The following is an 18674-nucleotide window of genomic DNA, read 5'->3' as shown; positions in this document are numbered from 1 at the left end:
TAATGTATTGGTAGGTACGTAATACATAATTTTATTGCATTGGTAATGAATTGGTGTCTATTCTGCAGATTCATAACATTATGTTTCCAATTGACACTATTTATCTATTATAAATTATTTCAGACTTTGCAACAGCATCTTTTCGCGTAGTCCAAGAAAAACCAGCAAACAACGATAAAACCTATCCCATTTCCTTTCTCAGGTGTAAAGCTATCTCTCTACCAAATTTAAAGTAAATCCATGTATAGTGTATAAATAAACATTCTTTCTTTCTTCTTTCTAGTGCTTTTTGAGTTTAGTCCGGACATACATACAAACAAACAGATAAACAGACAAAAATTCTTAAAACTATATCTTTATTCTTTTGCTTCGATATCGATTGTAGATCATGCTCCAAGTATTGTTTAAAGAAATATTCAATGTACCTACAGTTTTGATTTTCCTACGGTTTTAATATTACTTATTAATATGTATCTAAGATTTCAAATTCCATACGTAGTTTGCGTAATTTTAATGATTATTCTAGAAAAAGAGTGACACGACACAGTTTAAATACAAGTTCTCGTTAATCGAATGTCCTATTTCAATTTAATGATTACAATTAAATGGTAATGATGCGAAATAAAAAACAAAAACCAGTTTGTGACGCGGTCCGTCGGTAGTGGAGTGTTGTGGCTTGGCAGTGCTAGCGCTCGGCCTGTACTCCGCAGTCCGCAGAGCGCACCGCCACGGCACGCAGCTGTGACGCAGCACTCGGCAGGCTCTCGGCGGCGCCGCCTCGCGCTCGCGGTCCACGCTCCACGCTCCACAGTGATAGTGCGCTCGCTCGACCTCTCACACGTTTGTTTTATTCTATCAGTATATTTTTATTTAATCCGTTTGTGTGCTTAATTTTTTTTCATTTTGACTTTAGGTGTATGTGAAAAAATATATTGTAGAAGAAAACTAACATTAATTATGTAATCTTCGTCAACATTTCGAGGTGCGGAATGAAACGCATTCGAGTGCAATAAATATTTGTATTTACCGTGGGAAATACGTTTACAGTGAACGTGTTCATTGAAGCTGTGCACATACTTTAGAACGATTCAGTGACAACATATCGACATAGAAGGATTCTCGTGCGAGCGATAAGACGGATTTCCAAACATGGGAGTCTGCGTCACGAGCACGTTGGCCATGGAAATAAGCCGTAAGTGAAAAATCCGTAACTCCGATAACGACGTTTTCTTTGGCCGCGTTTGAGATACAATTCTACAGTGACAAAAACTGTATTTCGTAACGCACTAAAACTTTATAATAATGTAGGTTAAGACTCCGACAGTTCGTGACCGTACTACGAGCGACAGATTCTTATCTAGATAACTGGATCTTTTGTGATAACACAACTAGCGTTCCGTTACTGCTACTTTTAATAAATAAGTTTTACTATCAAATTTTATTGAATGTGCTCGGTTAATTTTTGGAAAGGTCTATAAGGTACCTACTATTTAATATTTAATATTTATCTGCATTCTGCGGCCACTAATTGGGTTGCGATGAATCGTTTTTGCCAAAATAACTTCCCTAACTTTTTCTGCATTTTGAAAAACATAAAAACATTACCAATATATTTCCAAAAGGTGATAAGATCGAAACATGATCCATATGCTTATGCTATTGATAAGTCATCATCAGTCATTACCAAATTGTTTAATATTATTTTAAATAACCAAAATATAGATGTAAACACTCTGTACCGATACCCAGAGATGTTTACAAACAACAATGAAAGTGCATACAAGAAAATAATTGTCACAACGCATACAGATCATGTTAAAAATTTAACCGATTGCATATGACCATGCCAAAGAACTTTGAATGAATAGATTTCTCAACTTTATTTTTGTTTTGAAACAATAAACAAATGGATCCGTGTTATTATAACGGTGCTAAGGGTTCTGGGTCATTTAGCGCGCTGAGAGCTCCAACCGTTACAGAAATTAGTCACACACGCGTCGGCGCAGATCCTTCTCAGTTCTCACCGTCTCGTGTCTTGACTCAGTCCCAAGAGGATGCGGCGTGACCTGAACTCTATCCTCTTTATTTGTATCGAAAGTGAAAGCTTCATTTTACTAAAAATTAATTGGCTCTCTAAGATTGTTTTTTAAATATTTCCGGAATGCTCGTAACAATTAAGATTGTAATGCGCTTACGCTTAACTTTGCCTTTAGTCAATATAACGTATTACGTAGTACATTGTTAAAATGTAATTTAGTTCGCAGCTACTTTTTCCCACAAGTCAACCGAAGGGATCGCTGCTGCTTCACCGATCGCTTTAAATTCGCTCCGTGTCATTACGGCCGCGGCGATAGTTTCTTAGAAAAGTTATAAGCAGTCACTTTCGTTGCGCACTGCGATGGGAATCGTTTATTTACTGCGACCGTCACTGCTTACATCGGCCGCGGCGCGGCCCTTCGTGGCCGTCCGCTCGCCCGCGCCCTTCTCTATCGATTTTCGGTCATGTAAATCATATTCAATATTATCTATATGTGATTATCTCCAACTTCCAAGGTATTGATCAGTTTATTACAGTCGATTGGTTCAGTTTAAGACACAAACTCGACACGAAACGTTTAATGATACTTAATTGAAGTACGAAGCGCATACTATTTATACATACATATATAAGAGTAAAATGCACACACACACACAATTTGATAAAGTGTAACACGACAGTAGCAGTAGTAGAGTCATCTGATAAACTTCGAACCATAAGTATCGAATAGAAAACATGAAATCGTTAGGAAGTCAATCCTGATTGTAATGTAACGAAGCAAGTATCTACTGATTGCACAAGACGTGAAGCGATACTCACAAGCATGCAGCGGCGCGGCGGCCGCGGCACGGCGGCCCGAGCCTCGCGAGCGCCTTCGCGCCCCACGCCGCGCCCTATCCCTATATCCCCACGAAATTTCCCTTATTTCAATCCATTGTTTACCGATTATTCCATACACAAAAAACTACAACTCTAATGTGGAAATAAAATAAATAACCGGTCAAGTGCGTATCGGGCTAGTAAAGGGTTCCAGTGTTTCCCATGAAATTTAACATTAGCGCGAAACAACTGACGCCTAGCGACACATCTTTGACATTTCTAAAAACTTGTAAAGCCCACAAAAAATGGGAGTTTTCTTTTTAACTTCGTCTTATAATATCATGACTGGACTATAAAATCTATATTACCTATTGTTAAAAGATACCTATCGATACAGATACCGGAAAAAATATCATCTCTAATATACGTGCAGTGGAGATACCCTTAATTTTTGAAGCTTCTTTCGCGGGCCTTGAGCGCGGGGACCGAATCGAGAAATTCCGTAACGAAAAAACCTCACGCTCCCCACTCCGACGGGCTTGGAGGTGTGGGTCGTGTGGCTTGAAGGCATGCTATGCAATAGCTTTACCGCGGCAGTCCCCGAGTGCCACACGTCTTTTTTCGTTTGTTTTAAGAATTTATTTTACCACATTTTCAGCTTTTTTTTAGCTTTTCCACGTATACTCAATAGGCACTCATCCCAAATTAAAATTTTTGACGTGACAACGTCTTATAATTCGATAGAGCTGGCTGCACGCACGAAAAAACATGACTCATGCGGCGTTACCTCGCTCTGAGGCGTTCCATGAAGGCTTGAAGTGCAAGCGAGAGCGCGGAACGAGCGACAAAGAAGCACAATCGGACGTTGTCACGTTCAACTATCGTCAGTAAACCGACTTTACAGACAACCAATTTTTTTAGTAACAAGAGTTTTTGAACTATGCCGCGGATAGGCGGATGACTTGTTGACTACGGATAACGGAACCCTAAAAAAACCGTCGTAATCCATCGAGATAGAATGTACTAATCTCGATGTCGTAATCTAATATTCATATAAGAAAATCTACACAAAAAATGGTCACCCATCCAATTTATGATATAACCAACCAGAGTAAAATGGGTCTAACGAGTAATGACAACTCTCCCGTGGTTCCCGTTTTTACACGCTTTATATTAGCTTCACCTGTATGTTTGTATGTTTGTAACCGACTTCTTTGGGCGCGATTTTAACCCACTTTAAACGGCCAGATTTCGTTCAAACTTTGTAGATTTATTGAGGACCGATGACAATACACTAATTTGATGAAATTTTCTATTTTTTAGTTCGGTTTTCTATAAAAAGCGTGTTTTTTAGTTTTTTTAAACTATTATTATATTTTATAATAAAGTATTCACAATAAATCAACATTATATTTAAGGCAAGTATCAGTCAAGTTGAAGTTAACAATACTTCCAGGCCAAGGATTAATCTTATGTCTATAATAATATGCCTTTTTATAATAATAATTTGGTACCATGCCAGACGTAGTATGGGTACTACTTACTAGCCACTAGGTAGGTATAGTTTATTGAAGAGACAAAATTAATTATTATGCTAAGCACCTTGTTACTGTAAAGTATACGTTTGAAGTTTATAAATTAATATATATGATTGAAATAATTATTTTGAAATCACAAGTGTCTTCCGATGGTCTTCCGGGAAGTCTTCACTTGGTTTATCAGATTCAATAATTAATAATGATTGTTATGATAAAATTAGATCGCAGTCACGTTCTGAAGAATGGTAACATAAGTGATAATGTTTACACAACGTTTTGTGAGAAATTCTTTTATTGTATGGCAATGTGTTGGCACTTGGCACTTGGGTAACTACTAACTGACCTTGAGGCGCGCTCGACCCGTTGACTAAAGTGCTTCTCGCTTTGTGTAGCGGGTAAGCACTAAGCGACATGTACGTGCCTTGGACTGACGACACTCTCATCATCATCGACTGATCTTTATTATACAGCCTTAGGTATTGATGAATGTGCCTTTGTGTGGTATTGAATGTTTTCATGAAAAAATTGAAATCTGAAAATTCATACATTAACTACCTACTTATAAATATTTCTGTTCAAATCGCAATTAGCAATTCTGGGCAAAAAGATCCAACTCCAGAGCTCGCCATGTGCCCCGAGGGCCGAGGCAGCAGGCCGCGTGCCGCCCGCCGTGCGATCATTGCGCCATTCGTGATGCAGAACCAACCGTACCTTTCGAAAATAGCTTTGTGTTCGCATGATCAGATTTGCAATTATGGTAAATTTGCGATTGTTATAAATAAATAATAATAACTAATAATAACTTTATTGACATAAATAAATAGGTACAGCTTAAATATGAATCCATAGGCTCCTGAATTAGTTAAATACTGTGTCTCAGGAGCTGTTGTGTGCAAGATATGTGTATTTTGAATTAGAGCGCTTCCAAACTACATTATATTATTTAAAATTTAATTAATTAATTATTAGTGTTCTTTTTCTTATTTAGATTCCATAACATAGAAATTTTAAATATTTTTAGAGAAATAAAGTAAAAGTAAAAATTATTCAGTAAATTTTCAAGGCGTCACTTCGAGAAGTCTTCACTCTTCACATGTCTCCGACTTGTTTCTTCTGAATAAGGAAGTAGCGCACTTTTAGACCGATATAAACAGTCTTTCACAGACTTCCAATAAGGGGTTTATTAGTAACTTGTTTACAATCTTAAACTCGTTTTAAAAGTCAGTAAAAGGTAAGGCAAGGTTGACCGCCGCTCTACTATTCCACGTTCAATCTCGGTTTTGAAACCATTCTATTATCCACGATATGAGCGCTATATATAATATTTACTGGGCTCGAATGAGTTATATATTATTATATGCTTACTATAAAGCCATAATCGCTAATTGTATACTTTTAAACTTATTTTTCGCATGTTGTGTTTACCTGTAAGTGTTTTTTTACATTGACCTTATAATTGTGTATATGAATTTTTGATATGTTATATGTAATGTAAACAAACGTTGGTAGACCAAAATAAATAAAATAAAATAAAATAATGCAAAGTATGGTACCCACGTAAATGTGTCGTAAATGTGTAAAACGTAAATTTGTGAATGACAAAATCGAATCGTGCAACATTGACTATTTAACGCTGGACAAACTATGTTGGCCACATCATGAAATTCGACCATTTCATGAAATGATCAATCATTTTATGTATTGGACAAATCTACGACCATGACATATTATATAATACATACGAGAATATACTCATATGTTGTAAGTGCGAGAACATGTTAGCAGTTAGCACAGTTGACAGATATATAGGTATGTTAGGCGGCTAGGAGAGGCGGCCGCCCGCTAGCGGACTGGGAGCATCGCGCACGTGTGCGTGACACTTGATCACATTTCACATGTGGAAGAAATTGGATTAGCGTAATATCATGTTCCAGCACTTTTCCGATCCAACTATTAGTTTGTAGGTTTCGCTTTTACAGAGTTCCTATTTATGTATCTATCAAATTCTTATGTGCGACTGAAACGTGTAATCAGTTACTTATCGTGGTTACTCGCGACAACTTTCGCTCGAAACGGCATGGGAAATTTTATAAACAGAAAAGTAACATCGTTCCGCGACGCTTCTGTTATACGTACAACCTAAGTATGCTAGTTCCCAGAGAAAAACTCTATTAACAATGCTCGTCACATTCCTCAGTAGTCTGTAATATATAATACGGGATGTATAAACATTATGTAACACGTGCTGCGAGCCGTTTATGGTTCGCTGAAAGGTCATACCGTTACAAAGTATGCTCATTGCTCAGTTATGTGATTTACTTAACTTCATTTCCTCCTCATCTAGGTTACTTAATCGTGGTTTGTATAAACACGTTGCTAGGCTATGTTACGCATTGCGCGCGGGAAATATTATGCTACATGAAATCGAAAAATTTACATCTGAGAAATATTCGGCGGGGAGGGTCCCAACGCGCATGCGGCCCGCGCAACCCTCGCGCCAATATGGCGGGCCTCGCCACCTCTCCAGCACGCGCCTTCTGTTTACGTTGCTCGTTGCCAGCTCGAGTCTCATATCGACTTATATAGAAGCAACGGCTAGTGCCATAGATACGAGATATTTAATTGAAGATATTCGAATTCTGAAAACATTAAAACTGATCGTGTGCCCCGAGGGAGGTGTTTGTGTCGTGTATAAGTGCAGTGCGGTGGAGTGCATCCGCCGTTATAGGTCAATGCCATTCGGATCGAGTACGTACTCCGGCGGTGTCCTCGTTCCGCGCACTAACACACTTAAAGAAAATATTAACACTTTACGCCCTATATCTGATAATCGATTATTTTCACGGAAACGAGCCGCGTAGCTAAAATCGATTAAGAGAATCGATCGACGGCCATGGGATTCTGAGAAATAGAGAGGTCGAGATCATACCGCAGAGTAGGATCGGATCGGGCGTGGAGGCGGCGGGCAAGCTGCGGCGCTCACGCGTATCGCCGGCGGCGCTGCTGCTGGCGCGGCCGGTGTCGGGGCTGCTGGAGCCGCCGCGCAGCCCCGACGAGCCGCCGCTCGATGTGGCGCAGGACAAGGCCTACTGGGGCAGCGTTGCCGACGCTATGACGAGTAATTGTAACCATTATCTCATTCGCACCCAAGTCGAAGTGTATTCCAATTCTGAAGAGCGGATTTCGCCTTTTCGTGAACGATACTCCGTTTCCTTACATTGGATGTTCACCCTAGCGTTATATAGGCTTCGCGTTTACGCCATTTGACGTAAAAGCTGCCATGCGTGTTGTTTAAAGTTTATACACTTAACCCTAACCGAATACACTGAGGGAAGTGACCCCCTCGTTCGAGCTATAGTCATATTGTGGTGCAAATGGAATCGAACTTCAACTAATTATTATTATGCAACGAATATTATTCGCTCTAGATAAAGATGAGTAAAAGGTCCATTAATAAATATCCAAATTGGAATTTAACAAGTATTGCACGTACGAAGCTCCAATGTAAAGGTCAAGGTTCAAAGTTTGAGCTAAACTTGCGTCACTTGTACCCCGCTCCCCTCAGTACAAAAAAAAAAACAATTATGTACCTATATGTACTATGTTTTTTTTTGTTATTTAAATACTTAGTCATTTAAATGTTTATATTCATGACTTCCCGTATCCCGCGGTTTCATCCGCGTAGGTAAATGAGCTTATTCTTTTAGTCCTAAATCCTAATCCTTATTAAATATCAGAATAAAAAGTATACAATTTTTCTACTTCTATAGAACTAGCTGTGGTTTTAGCGAGATGAAATATAAAATGCCTGTAGCCTTCCTCGATAAATGGGTGTACTGAAAAAGGGTATCATTTAAGCTATCACCAATTTAATTAGTTTTGTGTTTCTTAAATAATAGGGTTTGTCCTCAAAATAGTAGATCTGTCACCAAAATGTAGTCACCAAACAATGCAAAATCAGTTCCACAATAAATCACCTAAAATCCTGAGATATAAGGTCTAGTACCAAATAAATGTTTTTGTATGTATTATAATAGGTGTAGGTAGTAGTGTCCAAATATTATAATAAGTATTTAAGTACATAAACTAATTTAAAGAGATCACCAATAAATCATATTATTATGTTACTAGAAAATTGCATTAAGTTCAAATAAAAAATTAGGGTTGTCATCATCGTTTCAACCAAAAGATTCTGCTACTTAACTAGAGTCCCAAGGTTCTAAATTTCCACTGGTAGTATAAATTATATTTAAATAAAATTTTTAGCAGAGTAGTAAATAAAACAATTAAAGTCAAAATAATCAATATTTATTGTTTAAAATAATTACCACTGAACAATCAGCGCTGGTTTAAAATAGCTGGCTTATGGCTAGCAGAATAGTAGATAAAACACTTAGTTAATTAAAGTTAAAATAATCAATATTTATTCTTAAAAATAATAACCACTGAATAATCAGCTTGTCGCGCCAATTTGTCTCCGTCCCTTTGATCATTTTTTCATTAAAATTATAAATTGATGTATTAAATTGGTAACGAATACTATTAATTTAATATCTTAACGAAATAAATTAATGTTACTACTGTATTGGTGACAAAATATCAAATAAAACGGAATCGCAGTCAGGGATCGATAATCAATTTATTTGGTGTCAGATCTACCATTCTGAGCACAGAGCTATTATAAGAACGAAGTTTATAGTCATGTAATGCAATATCATTTTATTTGTTTTCGATCTCTTATTTTACACATATTATATTAACATTAATTTGATAATTCATACCTGGGAACAATTTTTGTTTATCTGAGAACGAAAATATTTCGTGGTGATAGGTCTATTTATTAGGTGATACAACTTGATGACAAATATAAATTTTGGTGATAGAAAATATAGTTCCCACTGAAAAATAGTACTCACTTCAGAGCGCTGTAAAACCTTAGCTATTGACTTAATGAAAAAATGTTGTATGTAAAAGTTGTTCCTCGAAAAACAATATACATATGTACAAAAATGGTCTGACATCATTTCTTCGTAAAATGATAAAAAAGTTTATTGAAAAATATACATAAATATATCTTATTTCTGAAAATTTTCACTTATAACTTTTTTATTTATAGTTCTACGACAAAAATTTGCTGGACCAAAGTTGTAGAGAATTTAATTTGCAATAAATAATGTTCACTATTTTTTTTATCAGATAGTTAATTAGTTTAAGAGTTATATCGTAAAAACCATGTCAACCGCTATTTTCAAGTTGGCAGCCGTGGGACAAGGGTGGCGACATATACCATACACATCAAAAAAATAAAATTGCGTCCTCTATAAAACGCAATCCCAAGGCACAGAATACATAATAGTAGCTAAACGCTACAGAACGGACACTCTCCGCCTCCCGCCAAAATTAAACACTTTCCTCCCCCGCACGATCAGTCTAAAAATGGTCCATATTTTTCTACAGGGACGATACGCAACGAAGATTGACAACATTAATCAAATTGACTTAAAGTAATTTTATTATTTTGGATTTGTGATTATCGTTTTTCGTAGAAAATGGTTAGATATTGTGCTGTTTACGGATGTATTTTTTTTTACGCTAGTCAAAAATGTGCCAACCATAAAGCGTTAACACACACATTTGCAGTCTCTACAGTGTGACTGTCAAAACGATGATTTTGTAGTGTTTTGTATGGAGTGTCCGGGGTGTGCCCAAGGCCTAAAAAATGTAACATTTCAATGGACTATATAATATGGAATTTCGTACGTCATATTGCTAATAAAAAAAAAAATTCAAAATACCAATTAATCACCAATTAATGTAAATAAATTGGCATTTAGTAAAGGCCTTTAGAGTTTGCCCAGAACGGTCAGATCAAGGCCAATCTGATCGAGAGGTTCGACTGCGCATTGTCTGTGCGGATCCGAAGTCATGTTTTACCTTCTTTGTGATATGTGAACAATGTTCTGTGTTTACAGCGACAAGCGGAGGCGTGAGCGGCAGCGGGCCGGGCGGCGGCGGGGAGGCGCGGCGCGCGGGCGGCGGGGACGTCACGCCACACGCGCCGCCGCAGCGCAGGCTCATCAAAGTTGACTTTGATAATCTTGAGGTAACTAAAAGTTTAATCGTATGAGAAATAATAATACAGCATGCAACATTACTGTTAAGTTAATTAAACGAAGTGTCACTGATTAGTGATTCCAACAACGTGGTTTATTGATAAAAAATAATAATAGTTAAAAAAAAATAAAAAACACGCTTTTTATAGAAAATCGAACTAAAAAATAGAAAATTTTATCAAATTAGTGTATTGTCATCGGTCCTCAATAAATCTACAAAGTTTGAACGAAATCTGGCCGTTTAAAGTGGGTCAAAATCGCGCCCAAAGAAGTCGGTTACAAACAAACATACAGGTGAAGCTAATATAAAGCGTGTAATATATTGATAAAGTAAAAAAAAGTAAAAAATATTTATTCAAATACAAGCATACAATCTCGTTGAACTTATTACAATAAGGCTGTTAACACAGTAAATAGATGTACTGATAGTAGCAGTACTATAATTAAAATTTAAATAGCTATATCTACATCGTTATGGTAATGAAGTTTTTCCTATTAATGTGTATTCATCTATGTAAAGTGGCAGTACCCAGTTTGCGTTTTACATCGCGTGTCGCATGTGACTTGTCTCCTGCGTGTCGTTGACTTCGAGCCATTGCCACAAGACAAATCCTATTATCGCCGCGACACGTCCGCATCACTGATGCGGAAAATGTGATTTTGTATTATTCGATTTAATTATAACTATTCTTACATTGTGATACGAAAAAAATTTATGGACGGCATTAAAATAATGTTTTTGACAACGAGTGACTCCAAGTAAATAAGATTATCAAACAATTCGTGAATCGATGGAAACACACAGAGAAACACTAATAATATCAATTTAAGCGTAGAAAATTGCTATACATATATGATAAATGGAAAGCAAGCGTGCGAGCCGCAGGGAGCTAGTTCTGTCGCGGAAAGCTGTGACCTAGATCTTCCGCTGCGAGTGATGCAATGCGGACGCGGCGGTGCCTGCTCTGCTCCGCTCGCCCTTGTACTGGCGCGATTCGTTTCAGTATATTTAACAAATCAATATTTTTGCTAAGCCATATTAATATAAATATTATGAAGAAATATTAAAATAAAATCATAATAATTTTTCCACAGTCGTTTGGACCACGGCTCGGGCTATAGTTATAAGACATGTAAAAAAAAACCCAGCATAGAGTCCAGTTATTGCGTAGCCGGGTTACGTAACGTAATTATGGTTTATGAACCATAATGTAACCTTATTGCTTCACTTATCAATGTAACAACTGCAGAGATTGCGGCTAATAAATAATATGGCAATTATGTGTGAATTACACAAAACTGGTTAACAATTTATTAATATAATAATAAAATGTGTCCTTCCAAAATTGATTAAAAAGATTGTTGATGTTGAGCGTGTGTGTTGTTTTTTCGCTAAGGACGACGAGGACGAGGAGGACACGGAGCCGTGCGCCAGCCCCGAGCGGCCGCTGCCGCTGCCGCGTCTCTCCGCGCCGCGTCAGCCGCCCAAGCCCTGGAAGAGAACTGGTGACTACATTATTTTATCCATTGCTGGGTATTCACCCGCCTTACGTCTCGGTTGTCTAATATATTATAGCATCGGAATGTAATTAAAGTACGATCGAGTGCGCTAATTAATACAAACACGCAGGCTTTCGCATGGGTGCGGATTGTATATTTCTTAAAAAATCGATTATTGTATACCTTTATTTATTAACTTTTTTTTGGGGCACGATAGGCGATTCGCATGTAGGTATATAAATATTTATATCGACCATATTCCTGGGTTCGGACAGATTTGAAATTTAGGACTATGGTGGGCATCAGTCTTGCTAAAGTTTGCCCTTTTCCCGAACTCGCGACGACTGTGACGCCGGCTGGCGTGCATGTGGTGTGGCGTGGCTGGTCGTGGCCGGTCGTGGCGCAGCGGTGGAGCCGCCGCGGGCGCCGCCGCGCGCGCACATCTCGCACCACGAGTACCACCAGTTCTGCGACGAAACTCTCGAATGTACGCTGCATGTCTCGCCACTGTCATCAGCTTCCTATGAGTCTTGCAATTGGCGCTTTGTGTTTCGCATCATACACTTACATGTTATTATTCAGCTGTCAGTTCTGGGATTCACCTGCGACTTTTTTTATTTTTCAGCTTTTTATGTTAAGGCATGAACCATTTTTATGAAGTTTTGTTGCTTTATAATTAATCGCAAGCTATCAGTAGAACATTTACTACTTCAATTGCAATATTTTTTTAAGTAATGTTCATAATTTAGGATCTACTCGAAATCGAAATAACTTCCGATCCCTATTTTTTATATTTACTACTAGGGGATTGCTATTGGACATAGGAAAAACCGCCTTATTCGTTCCCTAGATTTCCGGAGTAAAAATATGCCCTTTCATAAGAGTCAAAATACTTACCAAATTTCATAAAAAATGGGTTGAGTGGTTTAGGCTTGAAGTAGAGACTGACAGACAGAGTTACTTTCGCATTTATAATGTTATTAATATTAGTACCTACTTATAGATCATTTTGATCATCAATTTGATCAAAGTTACGATCATAATTTCTGAAAATATGTAGGTACCGTATTATAAGCTGTTTTATATCCCTTAATAACTCAGGCCCCGGAATCACAGACACAATGGAAAATCTATTGTGTCGTGGACCGATCGGGCCGTTCGGGGCTCAATGGGTTAAAAGTGTCGCAATGCTATAATAATATAAAACGGAATACATAAACGTGCGAGTAACAACTATCGTTTGGCGCGTTGCAGCGTACGACCTGGCGACGCAGTGCCCGTCGCGGCGCGCGTCCATGCGGCGCCACACGCTGGCGCACGCCGTGCCGCCCACCGACGGCGCGCAGTCGCTGCCCCACTCCAGGTACTAAACAAATACTCTGCACCATGTACGAATTGTACGATCATTGTTTATACGTTCGTGACTTTATGAGAGTTCTAATCCCGATATTGTCGCAAATTTGATAAAAGCGTATGTTGTCCAGGCCGGGATCGCGCGCGTCTTGCGGCGGCGGCGCGTCACTGGCGAGCAGCGAGGCGGAGGGCGCGGCCGAGCTGTCGTGGTCGCGCTCCTCGCTGCAGGACGAGCTCATCAAGTCGGTTAGTGGCAGCCCTCTGTGCGTCTCGCATGTGAGTAGAGCTAGTGCTTAGCGGCCTACGCCGTCCGACTCGCGCCGTATGAGAGTACTCGATCTTACTGAGTGAGGTGAGATTCGAGGTACAATGGTACTTTCGTATACGAAGTCTAAATTATATAGCGTGCATGGGAAATCGTTCAGTTTCAGTGGGGGACTTAAACGAAGGCGGAAGGGGCGTTGAAACTGCAAATATCTATGACTGAGTGCTGTAAAATAAGTTCCGTTTGCAATTATAGTCCTTCACTGTGTTTAGCTTTTGGTCGGTTTGGTAGTTCTAGTTCTCACACATGGAAAATATACTAAATGGTAAAGTAATATAGAGATATAGTGCATGGCTGCATGTTTTCATTGGCTATATTTTCACACGTCGGAAAAAAGGTACCAGAGCGAGATTTCTGTTCGAGTATATTATAACTTAAAATGTTTGTAATAATTTCGCTATCGTGTTGATCGTGTCCTCCCAAAATTGTCAAAGTTGCGATTGAAGATGCGCCATTCGTTACAGAAGCAATGGCAAGAGGCGATCATGAGCGAGGAGCGGCTGTCGCTGACGCTGGAGGAGATCGTGCACATCCGCTCCGTGCTCACCAAGGCGGAGCTCGAGGTGCTCCCCGTCGAGGGCCGCGTCAAAGAGGACGTCGAGAAGAGACGGGTACGCTTTAATCTATTTTTCCTCTACCGTAACTATACCGTCGATTGTAAACATGTTTTAAGAAATATTTTTTTTTCAGGTTTGTTTCCTGTGCTTAAAGACGAGATTCGGCATATTCGGACCCTGGGGGCAAAAATGTAAACTATGTAAAAAGACTGTCTGTCAAAAATGCTGTTCTAAGGTGAGACCCGCGACTTACCGCCAAGTTTTCTACCCCCACATGTTCCAATTATCTCCGCGCGCTCGTTCGCCTCCGATACTTATTTGGACGTAATTTAAAATGAACGAGGGCCGGTACGCGCGTAGGTGCGAGAACGAGACGCACCTAGAGAGATTGGAACGAAAGATTCGAGCTTAATAACAATAATCGACACCCGCCTCTCGCTTGGCAGATGCGCATCCCTACGGAGCACTTTGCGCACGTGCCGGTGGTGCTGCTGAGCCCGTCGCTGCTGCCGTCGCCGGACGACGAGCCTTCCTCGTTCCCGCGCTCGCTCATGGCGCGCCTCGTGTCCGCCGACCACCACGTGAGTGCTTCCCTCGATTCAATCATTATTGTAATTGTAAAATATTGTCGCGATATCACTTATATTAAACTGATCCAGTAAATTCAGAGAAGCTATACGGAGCGGTATATATAAACGTCACGTTCAACTCGAATAAATATCGTCAGATCTGTCAATTATAATCTTTATATCTGGGCCTCTGGACAAATGGCAAAACGCTTATCGTCCATTCGTTTTCTATGCAACTAATGGTACGTTAACACTAGACATTCAGAGTACAAATTTTCCTACCTCCTCCACCTTTCAATTGGTAAATTTCTTCAATGTAGAAATAAAATAATTACCAACATTTTTTGTCATAAACCTATTACGATGGTTGTGTTTTGTGTAGGTGACGAAAGTTGAAAATCCAAGTATCGGAATAAGGGGAAAGTCTGATATTGACTGACATTAATTTAAATCGACGGTGGTTTTGCGTTGCAGGGGGCGGTGGAGAACAGCGTGGGCAGCGCGCCCAGCAGCCCGGCGGCGGCGCGGCGCGCGAGCGGGGCGGCGGGCGCGGCGGGCGCGGGCGCGGCGTCGGCGCCCGGCTCGCGCGGCGGCTCGGCGCTGGGCTTCTGCGAGCCGCTGTCCGTGCCGCCGGGCGCCATGTCGCGCAGCGTGGACGGGCCGCCGGCGCGGCGCGGCGCGGCGGCCGAGCGCCTGCGCGGCGTGCAGATGGCCGTGTGCCACGACTGCAAGGCGATGGTGCTGCAGATCATCAAGTCGTCGCGCGCGTCGCGCTCGGCGTCGCGGGACCGCGCGCTGCGGCACCTCACGCTCGACCTGGCGCCGGTCTACGCGGCCGACTGCTAGCCGCGACCCGGCGCCCGTCTATCGCACAAAGCACTCCGCGAACGTGAACTCTGAGACGCTCGACCGTGTTAAATGTGATGATGAACTTTAAAGTGAATCCGTATTTTGTCCCCGTGTAATAAAATATATTTATGATATATTTTTCTGAATAGAATTTTTAAATTTTATGTCTACAATTTAAATGTGAATCGTAATAATCTGTGTTCAAAATGTTAAAACGCTATGAATGTTATCGTGTGAAGAATCGTATATGAATGTTGAGACTTATAATTCGATCCGTTTCTCTACGCGTACTCGAGTCGGCACACGCGTCGACTTGACTGTTTGACTTATGAAATAATATTTAATCTGAATAGAAAAATTGTGAATACTTGACCTCGGAGGAAGCGTGAGCGCGTATCCAACGCAATCATGGTTCCGCGCGTCACCCGTGTGCCATACGCCTGCGCCGTGCGCACGTGCGCCCGTACACACACACACACACACACGCACACACGCACGCCAGCTGATCGTTGAGGACTCGATATTATTGACGTAATTCTCGACAGACTGGGCTAGTGTCAGGCTTAGGTATATTTCGATTGGAATTATTTATCTATATATCTTTAGTTTAAATGGAGCTGGTAAATGTTGGCTCTACGTTTTCCTATACATATATATACCTATATATTTCATTTCTAAGATACTGTTACTTTTAAAGTTTCTCATGGAAAGTGACAAGTATCTTTATCGAAGCGTGATTCGTTGGCCCTTTATATCAAAAGATTTTTATAAGTTTAAAGTGATCATACTTACATCAACATCATAAAACTCGCAACTTTAATAATTTTTATAAGATGACAACAATTGATTTGACTTCAAAACATGCCGACTAAGTGTTAAATACATGCTAAACTTTTTTTTTTATTTATTATAATCAGTTTTTAATGTTCACAAAGCCACAACCAAAGTAAAGTGATCGTATAAAATTCATCTCTAATGAAAAAACTAATATATGGAAACATGGTGCCAACATCGGGTCTGATTAACTGAAATGAGGTTATATCCTATTTCATCATTCCTTAGTTTTATTTAGAATAAATTAAATTATTTTGCCAAATATGTAAGCGCGCTCCACAACCATGTAAATATAAAAAAAAACCTCCTGCATTGGTTAGATATTCTTAGGTTCGATTGTTAATAATTGTATGGTGTACCAAACTGTATCTAATTAAACTCACTATTACGGCTTTTTTTGAACTGGGACTCGAGCTCCACTAGAATTCTAAACTATTTAGCTGTGTCTTGCCAACTTCTAATTTACACTATGCACATTATACAAAGAAACACAGTTACAACAAATCTAACCTTTTTGAATAATAATTTATCTTATTATACATATAATACCACATTTTGGCCTAATTTTATTTTTTCCTTTAAGAAATATATCAAAATTATATAATACATAATATTTGAAATGTCTAATACTGTTATGCATACTTACCGAATTCCCAGTTGATAATCTTGTAAATGTATGTAAATTTTAGTAGTCTATATTAGATGTTACATAGGTTGTAAAAATTAAAAGCAAACCTAAAGAAAAAAAAAAGAATATATAACAGAAATAAATAAAACAATTACAAATTATTCCTTTGTTTTATTACCCTAAGGGCCGATTTTTCAATGCTTGGATAAAACTTATCCGTCCAACAAAGCATTACACGATAATATTAAAATGTCACGTAAACTGTCAAATACGGGCAATTAGAATACGTTTTTAAAATGGTAGTTTTATACATTATTCGACGAATAAGTTTTAACCAAGGATTGAAAAATCAGCCCTAAAAAGGAAGCGTCTTATGAGATTAAGGGTGCTTTTCCACCAATAATGTGCTAGGATGTGAAGCGAGAGATGTGTTTGTAATTAATAACCAATCATATCGCTTTGTTAAGTTTGAAGTTTGAAGCGTTTAGCGTTTGTAGTGATACTTTTGGTTAGTTACAAACACATTCCTCGCTACTCATGCTCGCGCCTCGCACATTATTGGTAGAAAAGCACCCTTAAATGTCTATATTTTCTTTGAACATATAATATGATAATACCTATATATCCTAGTAGCTACCTGCAGTACTCAAGGCTGCGCATATAGCCAGCAAATCCCCGTACAGTAATGAGTAATCTATGCAAAGAAAGGTGTCTCTGTCTCTGATCTTCAAATTTTTAGGAATCTATTTAATTTTGTTCTTCGCATCTATTTTTCACACAATACTTGATTTTTTAGCCTATAGCCATCCTCGATAAAATGGACTAGCTAACACCGAAATAATTTTTCAAATCAGACCAGTAGGTATAGTTCCCGAGATAAGCGCGTTCAAACAATCAAACTCCTCAGCTTTATAATATTAGTATATGTATAGATTACCAATGAAACTATTTTCTTACCTAAAATTCATGTCTTAAATAAAACATCTTTGGGTCTTACTTTTAGAAAGTTATAACTGCTTGTTCACTCGATAGACGGACAATTTTTCGTAGATGTTGATCGAGGCCCATGTGTACTCTATAATAAAGATTTATTTTACGGATTATATGGTATAGAAGATACTAGTTTAAGGCCTATTTGAAGAAAATGTAAAATATATTTATTTAAAAACCATATGTTTTTACATAGATACACTTTGACGTTGCACGCTTTATGTTGGTAAAATCGAGATAGGTCTATAGTTGTTAGTCTTCTTGATCGCCTTTCTTAAATAGAGGTATAACTTTACTAAGCTAGGAAATTAGGAAATGTACCATAGTCACAACTGCAACACTTAGAAAATATTGCGAACAATTTAGCTTTAATATTTAATATTATTAACAAAATTTACGGACATTCCCCTAAGATCACAAGTATTTTTTAAATTAAGCCTCTTAAAGACTGTAACAATATCATTAGCAGTTAAGTGTCGTACCCATGTCGTATCGTAGGTACCTAACTCAAATAATGTATGAAGACTAATTTCAATTATAAGTACTTAATAATAATTATCA

General features: G+C 38.8%; 1 protein-coding gene across 8 annotated transcripts in view; it reads left to right on the top strand.

Moving 5' to 3' along the window:
- spir (spire type actin nucleation factor) overlaps positions 1-17284 on the top strand; it is a 120604-nt gene extending 103320 nt beyond the window's left edge. For 4 of the 8 annotated variants that reach the window (XM_090109887.1, XM_090109922.1, XM_090109924.1 and 1 more), the window contains 8 exons: positions 10368-10498; positions 11906-12014; positions 13263-13371; positions 13493-13637; positions 14151-14297; positions 14377-14478; positions 14690-14824; positions 15287-17284. In XM_090109887.1, coding sequence (XP_089966013.1) covers positions 10368-10498; positions 11906-12014; positions 13263-13371; positions 13493-13637; positions 14151-14297; positions 14377-14478; positions 14690-14824; positions 15287-15658 — 1250 coding nt within the window. In that variant the 3' untranslated portion in view covers positions 15659-17284. Of the gene's footprint in view, positions 1-10367; positions 10499-11905; positions 12015-12414; positions 12496-13262; positions 13372-13492; positions 13638-14150; positions 14298-14376; positions 14479-14689; positions 14825-15286 lie in introns of all 8 variants that reach the window. The other 4 variants (XM_090109939.1, XM_090109914.1, XM_090109896.1 and 1 more) reach the window with 4 other exon arrangements.
- Positions 17285-18674: the final 1390 nt, after the last annotated feature.

Source organism: Colias eurytheme, chromosome 2, assembly GCF_061535395.1.
Source record: "Colias eurytheme isolate Ceu_HAF_F1 chromosome 2, ilColEury1 Martin Lab GWU primary, whole genome shotgun sequence".
Taxonomy (NCBI): Eukaryota; Metazoa; Arthropoda; class Insecta; order Lepidoptera; family Pieridae; genus Colias; species Colias eurytheme.
Note: the sequence above shows the minus strand (reverse complement) of the source record. Positions and strands in the feature narration are given on the sequence as shown.